This window comes from Colletes gigas, unplaced genomic scaffold (assembly GCF_013123115.1).
Source record: "Colletes gigas isolate AHSC1104 unplaced genomic scaffold, ASM1312311v1 Colletes_gigas_Sc00035, whole genome shotgun sequence".
In the NCBI taxonomy this organism is placed as follows: Eukaryota; Metazoa; Arthropoda; class Insecta; order Hymenoptera; family Colletidae; genus Colletes; species Colletes gigas.
In genome coordinates, this window is record NW_025106664.1 from 403,471 (window position 1) to 421,612 (window position 18,142).

At 35.1% G+C, this 18,142-nt stretch overlaps 5 protein-coding genes across 6 annotated transcripts; 2 read left to right on the plus strand and 3 right to left on the minus strand.

Moving 5' to 3' along the window:
* Positions 1-323: 323 nt before the first annotated feature.
* Positions 324-2,175, minus strand: LOC122402331 (peroxisomal membrane protein PEX16). The gene is made up of 5 exons (XM_043405027.1): positions 1,593-2,175; positions 1,277-1,523; positions 877-1,150; positions 672-775; positions 324-591 (listed from the first exon to the last, which is right to left on the minus strand). Exons 1-5 carry the CDS (start codon positions 1,720-1,722, stop codon positions 336-338), a joined length of 1,011 nt encoding a protein of 336 aa, XP_043260962.1. The 5' UTR covers positions 1,723-2,175; the 3' UTR covers positions 324-335.
* An 899-nt stretch (positions 2,176-3,074) lies between these two features.
* Positions 3,075-5,243, plus strand: LOC122402361 (probable dolichyl pyrophosphate Glc1Man9GlcNAc2 alpha-1,3-glucosyltransferase). Its single transcript, XM_043405077.1, has 7 exons — positions 3,075-3,265; positions 3,381-3,653; positions 3,730-3,898; positions 3,955-4,164; positions 4,220-4,459; positions 4,532-4,677; positions 4,759-5,243. The coding sequence occupies exons 1-7, from the start codon at positions 3,120-3,122 to the stop codon at positions 5,159-5,161; spliced, it is 1,587 nt and encodes a 528-aa protein (XP_043261012.1). The 5' UTR covers positions 3,075-3,119; the 3' UTR covers positions 5,162-5,243.
* Positions 5,244-5,352: 109 nt separating this feature from the next.
* On the minus strand, positions 5,353-7,043 carry LOC122402362 (60S ribosomal export protein NMD3). The gene has a single exon (XM_043405078.1). The coding sequence runs from the start codon at positions 6,910-6,912 to the stop codon at positions 5,416-5,418; it is 1,497 nt and encodes a 498-aa protein (XP_043261013.1). The 5' UTR covers positions 6,913-7,043; the 3' UTR covers positions 5,353-5,415.
* Positions 7,044-8,102: 1,059 nt separating this feature from the next.
* On the plus strand, positions 8,103-10,183 carry LOC122402363 (NADH dehydrogenase [ubiquinone] 1 alpha subcomplex subunit 9, mitochondrial). Of its 2 annotated transcripts, none has more exons than XM_043405079.1 (7): positions 8,103-8,238; positions 8,414-8,622; positions 8,851-9,141; positions 9,228-9,394; positions 9,451-9,579; positions 9,647-9,836; positions 9,927-10,183. In XM_043405079.1, exons 1-7 carry the CDS (start codon positions 8,199-8,201, stop codon positions 10,107-10,109), a joined length of 1,209 nt encoding a protein of 402 aa, XP_043261014.1. In that variant the 5' UTR covers positions 8,103-8,198; the 3' UTR covers positions 10,110-10,183. The 2 variants fall into 2 exon arrangements, with proteins under 2 accessions (XP_043261014.1, XP_043261015.1); XM_043405080.1 differs by having other exon boundaries at positions 8,201-8,338.
* Positions 10,184-12,995: 2,812 nt separating this feature from the next.
* Positions 12,996-17,343, minus strand: LOC122402364 (leucine-rich repeat-containing protein 4-like). Its single transcript, XM_043405081.1, has 4 exons — positions 17,238-17,343; positions 17,034-17,128; positions 15,258-15,383; positions 12,996-14,293 (listed from the first exon to the last, which is right to left on the minus strand). The coding sequence occupies exons 2-4, from the start codon at positions 17,049-17,051 to the stop codon at positions 13,229-13,231; spliced, it is 1,209 nt and encodes a 402-aa protein (XP_043261016.1). The 5' UTR covers positions 17,052-17,128; positions 17,238-17,343; the 3' UTR covers positions 12,996-13,228.
* Between the last annotated feature and the right edge of the window lie 799 nt (positions 17,344-18,142).

Here is an 18,142-nt window from a genome sequence, read left to right on the forward strand (position 1 = left end):
GCAAATATTATAAAATACTAAAAGTATTTAATATAATATTCCCAAATACCTCCTGTTGCTTTGATTACCGTCAGAATAGTATTGTAACTTTAAACAAATTTATAAATTCATACATACTTCTTCAAATTACGTATAATTTTTCTTTACCTCCACCTTCATTCCCATGCCAAAACTTACATTTATGTATATCGTTTCTAACGATCAGTCTTCCAAATAAAATTGTTACACTTTTATACTTCAATTATCATTTGTTTTCAATATTATCTACAACCCAAAATAATATTTTGTACCATTATTCCTACCATTAAAAAATACATAAATAATAATTTCACAAACTAGCGTGACCACATGTAAAAGTACGTGCTCTGCCAATGTGGTAAATATTTTTTCATTGGTTCTGCTATCAACCTAGCAAAAGGCACTTTAGTGGATAATGCAGATAGAGCTGCATATATTCTCAAACGACTATAATTGTCATAAAACGGAGATTTAACTATATAAAGTAATAAAGCTAGTCTTCGTCTATTGAGTTCCTCTTTTTCCTCTTTGTTGAAAAACTCAGTTTTTGCCACATTGTTAAACATTTTTAAACTAGAAAAAAGAATTGCGTTGATTATTAATAGATTACATAAGTTTTTTCTTTACTGTATTATTAATAGCAAATCATCTACCTAAATAAATCGATAGCAAATGACAATAACCATGGTGGCCATTGTTTCTCACCAGTGACAGATACACATCCCAAATGAAATAACGGCTTCATAATATACAGACTCTAAAAACATAAGTCATTGATACATTGGTAGGAGCATTATTTTTATAAAACAGATAATAGACACCTATAACATTTCATAATTTACTACATAATGCTTTTACCTCTGCAAATAAAAATTTCTTTTCCGGTACATTAGAAGCATCTAAATTATCATTATTGCTAATAATAGAAGTTAGAGGTTCCCATGTTCGCATTTGTGTTGAACTGGAATCTCTTATACTTCGGACAACAATACCGGATCGTTTCAATGTAAATCCTTCCTGTAACTTCTCATCGTTAGATTCGTTTAACATATCTCTATTAAGTGGTTGTATTGGAGGACGTTTTACTATGCGTTCTTTGTATACATGTATCACCATAAGTCGTAATACAGTCCTAGTAATAATTTACATTTATATATTATTGAACACGATAATCTTCTTTGAATTTGTCATTGATATGTATAAATATCCTTACAAAAATAATGTAATTTATACTATCTTTAAAGTACCATCAACTTACTTAAATATTTGTATTACAATGATTATAAACCATTTGCCACTTCGTCCCCACAATTTCTTAGCGGAGATTTCAAACAATGTTTCTGTATATTCCACGATGGTCAGCCAAATTTTAAGTTTAGACTCAAATTGAGGAAATTTTAAATGCATACATTTTCCACTGCACATTAAGAAATCATTAAAAAGTACTATTAGGTTTGAGAAGGAGTAAATAAACTCTGACGTGAACGTGGAATTGTTGAAGGAACCTAGAAAGTATTTACTTGCTAATGAACTGGAAGAAATATATTACCCTATTAAAAAACATTTGTTCTAACCAGCTGTGAAGCAAGATAAACATTGAATAGTTTTTTCCAAGTCTGCCAGTAACTGTGGATTTTCTATAACCCATTTTTTATACGGTTCAATAATTTTCAAAACGGAAGCATTCACTTTATCGAACATCATCTTGGCCTTTCGAACAATTTAAATGAAACTGATGTTTATAGTCGATCGCTATCAACCTTGAATTATCAACGTGCAATATCTATCAACGAGGGTCGATATTTCTACGGAAATATTATAGGCTACATCCGATGAAACATATAAATATGAAACACCATCTTCTATTTTTTAAAACTATTAACGTACACGAATTAATCTTTCGTTAATCATGTTCACTATTTTATGTTCAATAAAGAACGTCTAAATTTTTTGCTATTTAATATAGCTTTATTTGAAACGAGCTACAATATGTATACGTCAAAAACTCGGTTTGGCTTATACGTCACGCATTTAGTGTTCACAAGTCACAACTCACGCGCTACACGATTCCCCCACTATTTCTGATTCACTCTGCATTGCAAAGGTAAGAAAAAGATAAAATGAGAGTGAGCCAGAGAGACTGAAAACAAGCGAAAAACGATAAAAGATAGATAGAACACAACCTGAACTATCGCAAGGTGTAAAGTCTTCCGATTGGTGGAATGACGTAGCCTGGTAACAGTTAACACTAATTGGCATTGGCAGCGCTAGAGATGGCATGCAAAATCACTAATAGTGATTTATCACAGTGATCACAAAATCACGATCACACTCGTGATAAAACTCAGTGGAAATTCAAAGAATTATAAATGCGCCAAATTTAAATTGCATAGTAATGTAGTCTAAGCAATGAAAAAGGCTGCTTAATTGCATATTTTGTACATTTCAAATGTCAAATTGTTCCAGTCGATTATTTAAATAAATGATAAGAAGTATTGCTTAGGTGTAAAACACTCGCTTTAAAAATAAGAAAAAGTATAAAATCATTTGTAATGAAAATTCTTATGTTCATTTATATAAAAACATACATATTATACATTTATATACGTTTTTATACATTAATATGACATCCTGTATGTATTTATATTATAAAGAAATGTTAGAATTAAAAATTACAAACAGGTTAGTTTTGCATATACATTACTTTGTTGAAAAATTTCACGAACATTTATGAAACGAATGTTGAAACAATGAGAAATAAAACTTATACGTACATCTATTTATCACTTAAAATTGTTCCTTTTCTTTCTCCTTATAAGAAAATTATGTTAACATTGCTTTTAGCCACATTATAATATAATACATATGCAGTCTAAGGACATAATTCGTGAAAAGTGAAAAGAACGCTCTCCACCAACCAAAAGCGATCACGAAGAATCACGAATCACTGTAAAAAATCACCATGACTGGGAATGAACGTGATCGAATCACGAGTGATTCAAAAGTAACAATTCACGCCCTCTGTAGCCAGTATCGATAATCGTTTCGAAGTCTTTTGAATTATTTCGGACGTGTCAAAGTGAAATGCAATATAAAATATAATGAACATTACAGATAAAGAAAATGTTTTTGAATTTAAAAAAAAAGAAAGAATAGATTCTACTTCTGTGAAGTGGGATGCAAATGGGATCGTTTTGCGCGTTTTTGTTCTTGTCACGTGTCTCAAAATACTTTTAATTCCCACGTAGTATGTTTCTTTACATATGACAACATACGTTATTATTTCTAAATTAAATTTAGTTCTATCAAATTATAGGCTATGTGCAATACACTACAGTTTTTATAATTTATTTGACTTATAGTCATTCCACAGATTTCGAGGTTCATCGCAACTGGCTTGCTATAACGCACAATTTACCGATTAAGGAATGGTATGTTAATACCAAATCACAATGGACTCTGGATTATCCGCCGTTATTTGCATGGTTTGAATATCTTCTTAGTCATGTGGCAGCATTTGTTGATCCAGAGATAGTTAAAGTGGAAAATCTAAACTATGCTTCATTGGGTACTATCTACTTTCAAAGATGTTCTGTTATATTTTTGGATTTACTGTTTGCTTATGGAATAAGAGAGTAAGTCTCAAAAGCTATGTACATAATATTTAATTATTTAATTGATAGCTAAGTATGCTTCTTATATATATTTTAGAGTTGGAAAAGTATTCTGTACATCATTTGATAGCTATGCTATTTTTATAATTCTATCACTATGCAACATGGGATTGTTGGTAGTGGACCATATACATTTCCAATATAATGGATTTCTACTTGGTATTTTATTACTAGCTATTGCAAATGTTTGCAAAGTAAACGATCAGGTAAATTGGAGAATGTTATCTACCTTCCAATAAAAATTAAATAAGTTACTTTTCAGATATCTATCTTACGAGGAACTTTATATTTTGCCCTACTGTTAAACATGAAGCACATTTATTTGTACGTTGCACCAGTTTTTGTAGTCTGGCTGCTTAAATCATATTGTATGAATAGTGGTCAGTTCTTTAAGCGTCTGTTTCTCCTTGGAAGCATAGTTGCCATCACTTTGGTGATTTCGTTTGGTCCATTTGTGTTTCAGTTACCTCAGGTACAGCAATTAAATATTGCATAATATTACTTGTGACTAACTATTATTCCTTTAGGTATTATCAAGACTGTTTCCATTTAAAAGAGGTCTAGTGCATGCATACTGGGCTGCAAATGCCTGGGCACTGTATATAGGCCTAGATAAAGTACTATCGATAATTCTAAAACAATTAGGTTGGCTCGAAATGACGAAATTAGCAGTAATGACTGGTGGTCTGGTACAAGAACAGTCGTTTATAGTATTACCAACGCCTACTCCACTCGTAACATTTTTGTTAACTCTCTTTTCGATGTTGGCAAGTTTTATGAATGTTAATATTTTTAATATTAAACATTGTCAATGTATCTAAACATTATACAAATTGCAGCCTGCATTATACATCCTACTTTTCAAACACTGTACTTCAAATTCAAAGCAGTTTGTACAATGCATAGTTCTCTGTGCTTTATGTTCATTCATGTTCAGTTGGCATGTACATGAGAAAGCTATTTTGACTGCTATTATTCCATTATGGTAAGATAAAAATTGAAATTACTATTTTATTATTCGTTAAGAAGTTACATAATCCTCAAACAACTCTTGTATTTATTTTAGCATTTTGGCTGTGATAAACAAAGATGATGCTAGAATATTTTTAATTTTAAGCAATACTGGGCACGCTGCGCTCCTACCGCTACTTTATCCAAACAATTTGACACCATTAAAAATATTGTTACTTCTAACATACATGGTTGCATCTTTTCTGGTATTGTCTAGAAAATTCAAGCAACGTTTACTTCATTTTCACGAATACATATATGTTATTAGTCTACCATTGTTAACAGTATATGAGACTATATTCCACAAATTGATCTTTGCTAATAAACTACCATTTTTACCTCTGGCCCTTACTTCGGTATATTGCTCAGTAGGAGTATGTTACTCTTGGATGCTTTACTATTACATGTTCTTACAATATTGTAGTAACATCAATGACCAAAGAAAAAAAATTGACTAACAACATTGTAACCGTCCCCCGTGCGGGATCAATTTAAATGGATAATAAATTGTTAATTGAACAAAAATAATGCTTTATTATACCCAAGTAACTACGTAACAACGATTCAGAATATTATTTTGTTTTGTTTATTATGTTTAAATTTTTATACAAACGTTCATCACTTTCAAAACATTTTCTTCATGCATTTAATAAATTTACGAGGAACCTTTATTTTATTGTATCTTTATTATAACCTTTCTTTAAAAGATTTGCTATACTTCCACATCACCAATTGTAAGGTCATCGAGCATTTCCTCAAGGGTAATTTGTGGACAATTAGGATCAGGTACTTCATAAGCATTCATTGGAATTGTTTTCGAACGATCTCGGAAAATATTTATATTTTTTCTCATTTCTGCATCTTCCTCTATGTCCTCTAAGAACTCGTAATAATCGTTGTTGTCAGTAGTTGCATTGTCATCGTTTAGCATGTGTTTTAATTTCCAAGCTCGCATTTTGCGACGAGCGACTCTATTGTGCATATAATTCTTTTTTACCAGAATTACGTCTGGTACAGAATCTTTATTCAATTTCTCAAAATTTTCATCATTAATATTACTATCATTAAGGGCATACCCTAAAGCAGTGTCGCCTGGTTTTAATATCTGGCCAAGATGTGTACGTGTATGAATTAAGTTATTGTTTATTCCTAATTCACAACTTTTAACTAACCATACATCTGCTATCACATGTTTATTGGAAATTGTTCCCTGTCCTGGAAAGAAATTCCTATCCTTGAACTTTACTGGTTCAATATCCATTACTGTATACTCTAGTAACTGTTTTGGATTACAAATACTATTAAAAGTATGCCTCCAGTAGAGAGTGGAATTCACTTCTGCAATTTGTCCACTTGATACATCTATCAAATGAATAGCATTTGTCATTTTGTAAACAAAGCAAATGGGATTAATTCCTCCCAATTGATGACTTAATTTTTTTGGAAGACATACTATACTGTCCCTAGACACTGGAACTATTTCTACACTGTACGTGAATTTATAATTGTAGATGTTACTATGTATATCGTGCGAAATCAATTTTTTGGAATGATTATATCGACAAGGTACAACACTTGAAAGGAAATCAACCATCTTTCTAGCTGCTGCTTCATTTGCAAAGAAAAAATCCAGGCCCTCGTGAATAGGTTTTATACCTAAAGTTTGTTCGTGCGTTCTGTACTTTAAAATCAATTGCTCCAAGTAATAAAATGTCTTTTTATTTATTGCCCGTTGTCGTACTTGTACCAAAGTACGCCAATAATCCTTTGCTTCTGTTCTATGACAATCATCGCACATGTGATGATTTACTATATATTCGACTACAAATATTTGTTGTAAAATTGCACCACTCATTACTTCAGCTTGTACTGTAAGCTTCACCCTCAACCTCATCGAATGAGGCTCTGTCCATACGAATCCAGCATCGATTAATTTTACACGATTCAAACCTTTCAACTTTTTTAGACATAATGTTAACAATTCTTTAGACTCTAGCGACGCGTGAATCCATTCTGCAGGTGGCTGCAAATATCTTTCGCATCCTTTACAAAAATGTATCGTTGCTTGTTTCGGGATATTTTCTGTAATGTCAATTTGAGTTCGCAAACATGCAACACACATATTGGCTGGATTTGGTTCAATACCAATACCACAAACACAACATAATACCATTGTTCCTTGTTTACCAGGATCGTTTAGTGCTTCCATTATTCGTATATATTTATACACAATATACTATCAAATATAACAAAATTAAAGGAACCCCGAAAAATTTATGACAAATGATCCACTATCTAACCAAGTACTGAGCACGTGCAATCTACCATTAACTTTACGTTTTTTACGTATTTGTACCGAATGCGTTCACAAAAATAAGTAATTTTGACCCGTTTGGTACAAGTAGGTGCCATAAGCTGTTATATAGTTCTAAAAACATGGTTTTTCCTAGTTACGTGGAAAATCCTATGTAACGTCCGCGTAGCGTACATCTCCCCACTCTGGCCCCTCGTCCCTATATTACGAATAATTAGTTACTAAATAGTAACTAGATTGCGGAAACCGCTCGCAATATCATAAAATATTATAACAATTATGTTCATTCACTAGTAATTATTATATTTAATCGCTAAATATAATATTTAATCCTATTCATGTATTAATCGTTACGCTTACCCATTGTTAATTATTATATTTGTTTAAGTCTTGTAAAAATTCATAAATATAATATAATAGAGTTTAAGCACGCGTAGGATTAAGAAATATAGATTTTATATACCTTTGAAGCGAGCTATTAGCCGAGTGTGATTGCCAACAAACAAATCAAAGAATGTTTTCTACATCCGGCGTAGGTGACCGCTCTTGGGCGCGAAGTCTCAGCCGGTGATACTCGAGGCTACCTGGCTTTCATCCAAGAGGCCCGTCTACAATATTTAAAAGAATATTCAAGGACCACAGAATATCTTATTATTTTACCGAGCTATTGAGCGTCGAAGCCCGCCTGGGAAAATAGTAGCAAATCGTCGTACTCGTAAAAATTTAAATGCCTAAGAGAACCCGTCGCTCCGGTCGTTGCCAACAAATTCGCCGTCTCGCGATCTTTTAAAATCAGCCGGCACTCGCAGACACGCAATTACTCGGAGTTCGGGCTCCGCCAATCGAAATCGAGATAGAGATGCTACCCCAATACCTTGTCCTCACCAATATCCCCAAGAGCGATCCACGGGCCGTGGATTCCACGGCGACACTGGCGACAGCGCTACGTGGAAATTCCACGGTGGAATACCTTCGCCAGATCGGCACGCCACCCCCGGAAGAATAATAAACCAAGTAAGCCTAGGGAAATCCTTTCTCACCAACGTCGACGGATTCCGAACGTAACACCTATGTAACTAGAGAGCTACATTTACGAACATATGCATAATTGAAGTGCAATTATTGAACTCGCTTCTTGTCATCGCGTGAAAGAATCAGTCGAAGAGTCGAATGTCGTAGCGATGGCGGCATGGATTACGAAAATTGCGTTACGAACAGCGAGTAAGTTTATTATTCACGCTGTTCGTCCTCTTATTTTGATATCTTTTTGACAATGATAATCCGTCGCGCGTTTTAGTGCTACTGTTGATCTTATAACGTTGTATGTTTCGTAAACTCACATCCATCATTTTAATAATTACATAACGTTGACGACAAACTGTGTTTTGTCATACAGAAAACCAAAATGTGTACGCTGTGGGGTACACAATACAGAGCCGCGATTGCTCTTCGAAACCAAGAATTATTAAGAATCCAACTACAGCCAGCTTGAAAAGAGGCACGGGAGGCCGTAGCTCCTTTAACGGGATAGTATGCACAGTTTTTGGATGCACTGGCTTTATTGGGCCATATGTATGTAACCACCTTGGGAAAATGGGTACGCAGGCAAGTAACTTGCTATATGATTAAAAAAAATAACGTTCGGCGATAAATTTTTTGTATTCACATATAGTCGGCCTCGCTCACTTTCATTTTTAATATTTGTACATGGTTCATAGAATCTTCATTTCCATTAATTTTGTTGTGTATGGATTAAGTTTGAAAGACATGATTCATAGTTTAAATAAATAAGAATCAAACGCTAAAACCATGTTAATAATAATTATCTTGCAGCTAATTCTTCCACACAGATGCACACGTTATCTTGCTCTGCCTCTGAAATTGTGTGGAGATCTTGGGCAGGTTTTGTTTCATCCTTTTCATTTGAGAGATGAAGAGTCCATAATCAGGAGTATGAAATACTCTAATGTTGTGATTAATTTAGTTGGCCGAGATTATCCAACCAAGAATTTTAGTATGTCGGATGTAAACGTAGAAGGATGTAGAACTTTGGCTAGACTTGCTAAGCAGTGTAATGTGGAACGTTTCATTCATATGTCAAGTTTGAATGTAGAGAATCCTACAGTAAGTTTACCAATTAAATTATGTTCATATTTAAAGTTATAGAAATAACAATTTCTATTATCAAAACATTATTTTTTTTTTGCAAGCCAATGATTCTACCTGGGGGTTCTGAAGTTCTTAAAACAAAATGGCAAGGAGAATGTGCAGTGAAAGAAGAATTTCCAGAAGCTACTATTATTAGACCATCGGTCGTATATGGACAAGAGGATCATTTTATGACCTATTATTTGAGTGCTATAAGAAGAACATGGAGGTAATATATTTTAATGATTATTTAACTTGTGGACACATTCTTTCAATTTGTTACAGGAATATACCATTGTGGAAAAAAGGAAAAGAAACAGAAAAACAACCAGTACATGTTTCCGATGTAGCTGCTGGTATTGCTGCTATTGCAACAAATCCTCGTACTGCTGGCAAAACTTACCAGTTTGTTGGGTATGTAAAATAAACAATTTTGCTAAGTTCTTATACAGAAATTGAAGATCTATTTTTTTTTATTTAGGCCAAGGCGATACACATTAGAGACTCTAATTAGGTGGTTCTATGATATAGCATGTCATGGATATGAAGATGTAGGTTACGATGTAAGTGAGTTAAAGACAAATCTCCTCTTCCGACTACAAGTTGCTGCGAATGGTGCTGTACATCACGTATTTCCTCTTTCGCGTTTAACTTGGGATATATTAGAAAGAGTAAGTGTAGTTTTTTTACTTCTATAATTAATGTAAATCATTATGTATTAATTCAAAGGGTAAAAAAAATATTCATTAATTTTTGTGTAGGATCATACTAGCGACAAAGTAATACCATCATTACCAACTTTAGAAGATCTAGGCATAGTACCAATCAACATGGAATCCCAAATACCTTGGGAAGTGAGACCATATAAATTCTACGACTTCTATACCGAAGAATTGGGAGAAATTATACAACCTAAACCACCACAAACTGTTCCCTTGCGTTGAAATTTTTATTATCAATTGAGATTAGTGTAAAAACTGAATGTGCTCTATTGAAATAAAGAGTACACTGTTCTAAATTTTAGTACTTTTCTTCTTTGTTCATTAAACTTGTTGCTTGTACTGTTAATTACATTTTTCTATAATAAATTATTGTAATATTAGCAAACGCGAGAATTATGTTTTATTGTTTATTAAATGACAGACCATTCTAACTACAATTTAAGATTACAGTGTCTAATTATTGTTTTCGTTATACGTTACGTGTTAGATGTTGGTAAAAAATATAAGCTAGTTTGGTCCTCGGTTACTATGCTGACCGAAGGCCATGCAGATTTTACATTACAAATGGCAAGGGTAGATTTTTCCCTTTTGTTTCTTTTTTTTTCATAGTTAAAAAGCACAGTATTGCCCTTCGATTTTATGAATAATTAAAAGCTTCGGAGCATCAATTTGAAATATTCTTGTCACTAAATACAACTTGAAAACTTTAAAATACGATTAATATCGAAAAATCGACAGACATATCATCAATTTAGGCCGAGAAATAAATCATAATAGGATTATGAAAATTTTTTAAACAAACACGAAATTGTTTTTGAAACGCAAGCTGTTGCTTGCGATTCATTAGGAAGCTCTCTAGATTACTAGCTCTAGATTCATGTACATGTAACAAATCTGCTATCATGAGAGTGGTTCTTTTAGGCAAGGAAGACTACGCACACGTAGAACGATCACACGAAGAGTTAATTCTCGGGGTAATAGAACTACTCTAAGGTATTTGTTGTAAAGATTGAACAAGCCAAAATTTTGCTATAAAATCTTAAATATATTTAATTATTATCTGTGTATTAAATATTAGATTTTTAAAAAGGAATGTTGTAATCGCTAACATTTTGGTAGAGTTCTAAATTAAAAATGACAAAAAACAAAAGATTTAAATAATAAATTTTAATTCAATTAATTCTCTAACTGAAAGAATTAACTCTTCCTAAGATCAAACACAAATTATCGCGATTTTTTTTTTTCTTTTAAATCACGCGAATTTTGTTCCTTCCACGAAGGATTCTTCATACAAGTCCAACTTATTATGTATATCCTTAATCTCTACATACTTTCATTATCGTCGACGAGAATCATTTATTCAAATCTCGTTGTTAACCCTTTGTTTCGTGCACTCAAACGTACATTAAAAAATATGTCTATTAATAATTGTCTATGTCTGTACGATACATCGAAACTAAGAAAACCCACTGAACATTTGTATAAAAGTACAATGTGAAACATTTACAGAAAAATTCTTCAATAATGTAACTAATGAATTAGCTTAATAATAATTTATATAATAAAAGAATGAACAAAACAAGGGGTTAACGTAATGTGAAGTGGCAAATGTAAACAGGTCACTTGCAATCACCTCTCATTTACAGAATTAATCCAAATTGGATGCAGTTTCACCGACCCAGTTACACGGGCCAGTTTAAAGCTCATAGTCGCATGCTTAAGATTGTGCGAGTTATAATAATCGAATACAGTGAATGTCTGTAAGAGTTCTTGATAATTATTTCGTAAAGTAGAACTGCAATGATAGTCAGCCATGTGAGGTCTACTTTCACAAATTACAAGACTATCTCAAATTTAATCTCGTAATTGTCCGCTTTTTACATTAATGCAACAATGTTACATTAATTCTTCCTATTGCATTTATTATGGTGGGTTAATTATAAGTGTTATTGTATTTGGCAAAAGTTTACCAAAGGTGTCTACACGGAGCTTATTCGCAAATTTCAATGGTTTCTATATGTATATATCGAAGGGGACATATTCTTGAATATATTGGAATGTATTCTATCTAATATATACGAAAACCATCGAAATTGACAAAGAACCCCTTTTGTAAACAGTTATCTGGTATTTTTATAGTTAACCGTTCGTATCTATGAATGTGTTTATTTTTTCCTGATAGCTTCCTTATGTATATTGTTAACTTTCTAAAAACGACATTCAATATTAAATTTGAAAGATGTCTTGCATGTGTAAATGGCAGCAATGTGTAAATTTTATTAACCAAGGGGCAATATATTCTTGTACTAGAGGATTTCATTAACTTCTCAAACAAAAAGAAATTAAATGAAAATTTTACTATTTAACTATAAATTAAAGTTAAAATATTTGTAGATCACTCTTTAATAAATACAATACAGAGGATGACTATTTGCGCAGTTGTTATCTCCTTATTCGATCTAAAATAAGATCCAATTATCCGTTTCCGCACTATATAGTACAAAATGATTTGCTATGTACAAAAGGACAATTTAAATTAGAACAAGAGCCGATATGACGAAACATTTTAGCTACGTATCAGGGATCGAAAAGATTCTGAAAATAACTGTTTGAAATTGTTGTATAAAGATTCTAACTACAGCCTATTAAGAACCGGCATAATGTTACAACAGTTATGAATGAAGATGATTCAACAATGGATGCTGGAACCATTTTTGTTTATAACTGCGACACTATTATTTCGGTTCTTGTAACTATTTCGTAACCGGAATCAATATCATAACTGTTTTCAATCCCCCTATATAACAGTCTTACTATACTTTCAGAAAGTGTCGTGTAAGTGTGATTCAAAAAAAAAAGATAGTTCTTTTCATTCGTAACATTATGTTCATCGATGCCGATACGAATATCGTATTCACGTTAAATGTAGCATCAACATCGTTGGCAAAAAAATTTATAGAAGTTTAAAGCTACTTCACCTTTTCTATTCGATAATCCGCAAAAACTTACGAATCGAAACATACAACGTACTCATTTGCTTCGCAAATTATGCAAATAAACAAATTTGAATGCTTGCAACGAAAAGATTTACAGTAATGCACGGTCAACTTTCATAAGATTTGGGTATCAACTGTGAAAGTTAGTGTATCATTCGTAGAACTGAACTTGAATAATACAAGTGAAAGAGATTGGAGGGGGGAAGGGATGAAGTGTGAAAAGTTAACCGTGCAGTACTGTACATACTAACTTTGTATTCAAACGACAACTTAAATTCTCTCCCACGATTCAAATTACAATACCAATGATATGCCATACTGTAACTCCTTGGAGCAAACCTGGACTCACTGAAAAAGGTTCATCGATAACAGAAGAATGAAAAACAGAGTCGTTGACAGCGTAAAGATCCCGACGACACCGGAGCCTAGGTTGTCCTGTACAACATTGTCGTAACACCTGGCGATTAAGTCGAAGTCGACGAGATTCATATGCTTTCCGTTGTACTCGATAGGCGAGATGCAGTAGTTTTCCTTCTGAAACTCGCTTACAGTGCCGTTCACGAAGTCGCTCTCGAGCACGTTATGAGCCTGACAATCACAGGGGAAATGATTGTCAATGGCGCTGATGGAAGTAACTTCAAGTTTGATGTCCCTGGCGTGGCGGGGCGCTTCTAGCACGTGATTCCCGTGGAATCTTAACAACTCTATGTTGTTCTCGTGCCTCAGAAACAGTCTCTCGATAAGATCGATTTTGTTGTTTAATATATTCAGCCGATTTACATGATTAAGACCGCTGAAGACGTTCTTTTCGATGACGCCCAGATCGCTTTCCTGAATATTCAGAGAGTGTACGTAGGACAGGCCACGGAAGGTGTAAGACTGAAGCGATGATAGGTCCATGTAAGTCAATTTTAGAAGGCCAACGTCCTGCAGGCCGTTGAACGCGTCCGGTTCGATGGATCTGATACCCGATGGAAAGATTAGGCGGACAACGTTCGTTAAGCCAGAGAACGCGTGGCTTTGTATTCTGAGCAATGGATTGTTGCTCAATAGAATCGCACGTATATTAGACGTCCCGACGAATGAATAGCCCTCGATGTAACGAATCTTGTTGTTTGCCAGCAATAACACCGATACGTTCTGCAGCGCGGCGAACGAAAATTTCTCGATGAATGGCAGAGGCGTATGGCGAATCGAGAGCTCGTGTAATCTGCTTAGACCACGGAATGCGAACGGACGTATCGTTGTAATGTTGTTACCATCCATCGTCAGTTTCCGCAGGACTCTCAAGCCAGCGAACGCGTCGCCTTTTATTACCGGAAAGTTGTTTTTTGTTAGCGAGAGTTCCTCCACCGTCTGAGGCAGCTGCTGCGTAGGAATGTCTTTCAACCCACCTGTATTGCAGAGAACCTGGAAAAGTAGCGTCTTCTATTTTGCAAGCGATACAGCGAATCACAATAATTACTGGTACAGATGCAGTCGGCCGCACAAGTGTTCGTCCATTTACCACACTCGGCATACGAATAAGAAAATAAAAGGAAACATACATGTAAAAATTAAATAAAAAATACAGAAGTTAATCTTAGGCTGTTAAACTTGCCTTTTCTTTTTTTTCTCTATACGCACGACGAGTACGGCAAGTGAACGACCACGTATGTACGAGCCACTTCTAGTACGTGTTTACAATAAATGTATTGTAAAAACGGTACCATATTGCTGAATTATAATCTAATTTCATTTATGCAGTTTTAAGACCGATCCCTATAAATGTAAGTGTTCGTATATTTTCATATATAAGTGTACGTTTAATTACGTTCGAATTATAACATATCAAACACACGAACGATGAAGGATCATTTATATCCCAACAACTTAATAAGTCCTGTTGCAAACAGATCAATTCCATCTGTGTTTGAATATTATATAACTTGATTTCTTAAATTATTAATTTTATATGACTCGAAATTTCCCTGTTACGTGAATTGTGCGTGATTCCTAAATGTCCAACTGATTTCGTATGATCTTGACATCCATCTGATTGTGAGATTTAGGAGTGTGCTTCTGTGCGGTGTAACCGTTTATCCAGGGTTTGCTTTCTGATCCTCGGAGATCGCACTGTAATATTCAGACACGGAATACTATAGTATGGGATTGGTTGGTGTTGTATTGAAACCCTCAATCTAAGCTTAATTAATGGCGCATTAACTCCTCAATTTAGGACCAGTTAAGCGATGATCAAATCCTGATTGAATTGTGGCTGCCGGTCTACGATAATACTATTCAACGACCCTAGAGATCACGGTGCAAACTATTTCTTGTTCCATAATAATACCGTGGTTTTCTTCCTCGTCTATAGTTATTTGCAAACAGTCACCTGCTTTGGGGAAAGGCAAATGCATTCTGCAGGGCAATCCCAACTTTTCGTAGTAGTAGTAGTTTCCTGTTGCAACGTAAGTCTCGAGCTCAGCGTCGCTGTCCACAGCAGGTAATAAATGCAGATCTACGATAAGAAAAGAAACGACAACAAAATTAATGACTTAGATCAATGTGTTCTATAATTAACACTTTGCCAACCGTATACTTTTCGTAAAGTATACGCGGAAACAATGTGTTAACGTTTACAAGTGGAACAGACAAATCTTATGAAAAAGGTGTCCGACGTACACATGTTTATCAATCGACCGTGTTTTTTTAAATTATACAACTTTCTCGTTATCCAGGCCTCCAGTCCTTTACAGGGAATTAAAATTACCAACAATTACTTTCAAGTATAATAATCCTCTCAGAGATCGTTCCAATTACCCGAATTCCGTTTAACTTTCGATTGCCGTGCCCTACTTTCCGCAAGCGAATTAATTACTGTCCAGATTTATTGATTGAACGATTATAGAGGAATGTTCGTCTGAAACCAATTTGCCAAATACTGAACTTTGTCCTTATTCCGAGGATCGATATGGCGGACCAATTCTCTCTTGCTTCCTAATTAATTCCTTTACAATTCAATTCTCGGATGTAACTCGAGCTTAGTATATCGTCGATCATTCGTTCCTAAATAACGCTTTACTTATATATTTGTTTTTATTTAAATGTTTGAAAAAATCATATCCCTGGTATCTGTTTACTAGTCGAGCAGAATACAGCATTTCATTATAGAACCACAGTTATAATTCTTTACGACCCTATATAGAGTCGAACGCGGCATTATATTTCGTTCCAGTTCGATATAGAATTTTCTAACTCCTGTTACATCTATCTTCTTGTAATACTGTGATGCAAATATTTCATAATCGTTTAGTCAGTATTTATAAGTAATTAAAACAAGATTAGGTCGATTCGCGTTTATATGACACAGTCGATCGAAGTTGATCTTCGTCCGATCAGCAATAATAATAACCGTGAAATGCAAGGGAAAAGAAACGATATATTACAGACGCGCAACATGCGAAAGATACCGTGAATTGCACGTTGGAGATTGTATCGCGCGATTATTGTCTCTCTTATATTAAATAAATTACTGTGAATTCGCTTCTCATCGCTACAATAAGGAAAGACACACGAGCCATAGGGTATAAGTGGAAATAATCGAATTGCGCATGAACCTGCTGAAACGAAATATTAAAAATGTCTCGTATCACAATGGATTAACGCGACGACGTTCGAGCGTTCGATTACGAACTTCCCGATCATTCGTTCCAATTACAGTGCACGTTTTGTGCTTTCAGCCACGAAGGATTATACTCTCTTGTTTTCTATTAACACTATCCTAACTATGCAATCATCGGAAGTTACTCAACCCATTTGGTTCTCTGAACTCGAGGCCTCGTGTGGTACCTAAGTCCGATCAATCTATCGTTTCGTGTAAACGCGATAAGAGAAAGTAACCATTTTAAGCATCACATCGCGAACTATCGGCTCGATTATTTCTTGAAGTTCGTAACGGGAAGCTCGGATCTTCTGGCGGTTCGACGTTCCGTCGACAAACCCGGAGACGGAGGATCGGGAAGCCTGGATCGGGCGCGAGGACACCTGGAAAAAATAGTAAACGACAGAAGCGGTTCTCGGGCATGCAAAATATCCCCGCGTACGCGATCACGGTTAAAGGGCACCGTATCAACGGCGAGAATACACGCGAATACAATCTGATTTGTACCTGCGCTCTGCAATACATCAATCCTGGAGTTTTTAGGGCGCATGCCTCGGCATCCAGGAAAACGTTGCGAGCGGCTGCCGACGTTCCAGCGTGTCCTGAAAAGTGACAACGAGGCTCCAGGAAATAGCGTGTTCGAGATTGTACGCACGACGATCCACTAAATCCGTTTACGACCGTCGCGCTGAATCGCGAACGACTGCTTACCGAAAACGGACGGTACGAGGCACTAGGCGTCCAATTTGGATATTCCCCGATCTCCGGAAGAACGATACGGGGCCGGGAGAAAATTCGCTATCCGTGGCCGTATTCACCGGCTGGGCTCGGGGCTTTATTTCTCCTTAGCCAACCAACCCCTCTTCCTCCCACCCCTCACCCTCCCTCATCCCACGTAGCGATCTGCGCAAGCCCATAATTATTCTCTCGGTGCGCGTAGCCTGGAATGAAACTTATTAGAGGGACAGAACTACAGTCCGAGACGAAATGATAGGACACTTTATGTATAGGGGTTTGCAATAAGACCGATGGAACCTTTAACCGAAATAAAATAAAAATTATTAATCCGGTGCTCGTTGTATTATATTTATAGACATCTAATGACTTTATATTGGGTTGTTCGGAAAGTAGTTTCGTTTTCTTACCAACAGAGACGTTAATTGTATTTTTTAATCAGCTAACTTTATTTTAAACCGTATTTTCATTATATATTTTCACAGCTGGCACCTCGAGGCTTTTGTTTGTTTCTGTGCAATTGTATTCCTCTGGTGTCCCGTAAAATATGGAAAATCAGAAGCTGCATTTTCGGCATATTTTGCTTCTTTATTATCGAAAAGGTAGAATGCTGTTCGAGCAAGAATAAAATTGTGTGACGCGTATGGAGAAGATATTTTAACAGAACGCCAGCGAAATTGTTAATAAGTTTTTGTCGAATTCGACCGTTTGTGATCACATGAGACGACTTGGTTTCGTTTCAAAGCTCGACATTTGGGTCCCACCATGATAATGCCAGATCTCACGCAAATTTAGTAACTCGTCAGAAGCTATTGCAGTTTGGATGGGATGTGCTACCACACCCACCATACTTTCTAGATCCGGCGGTCTTTAAAAAATTT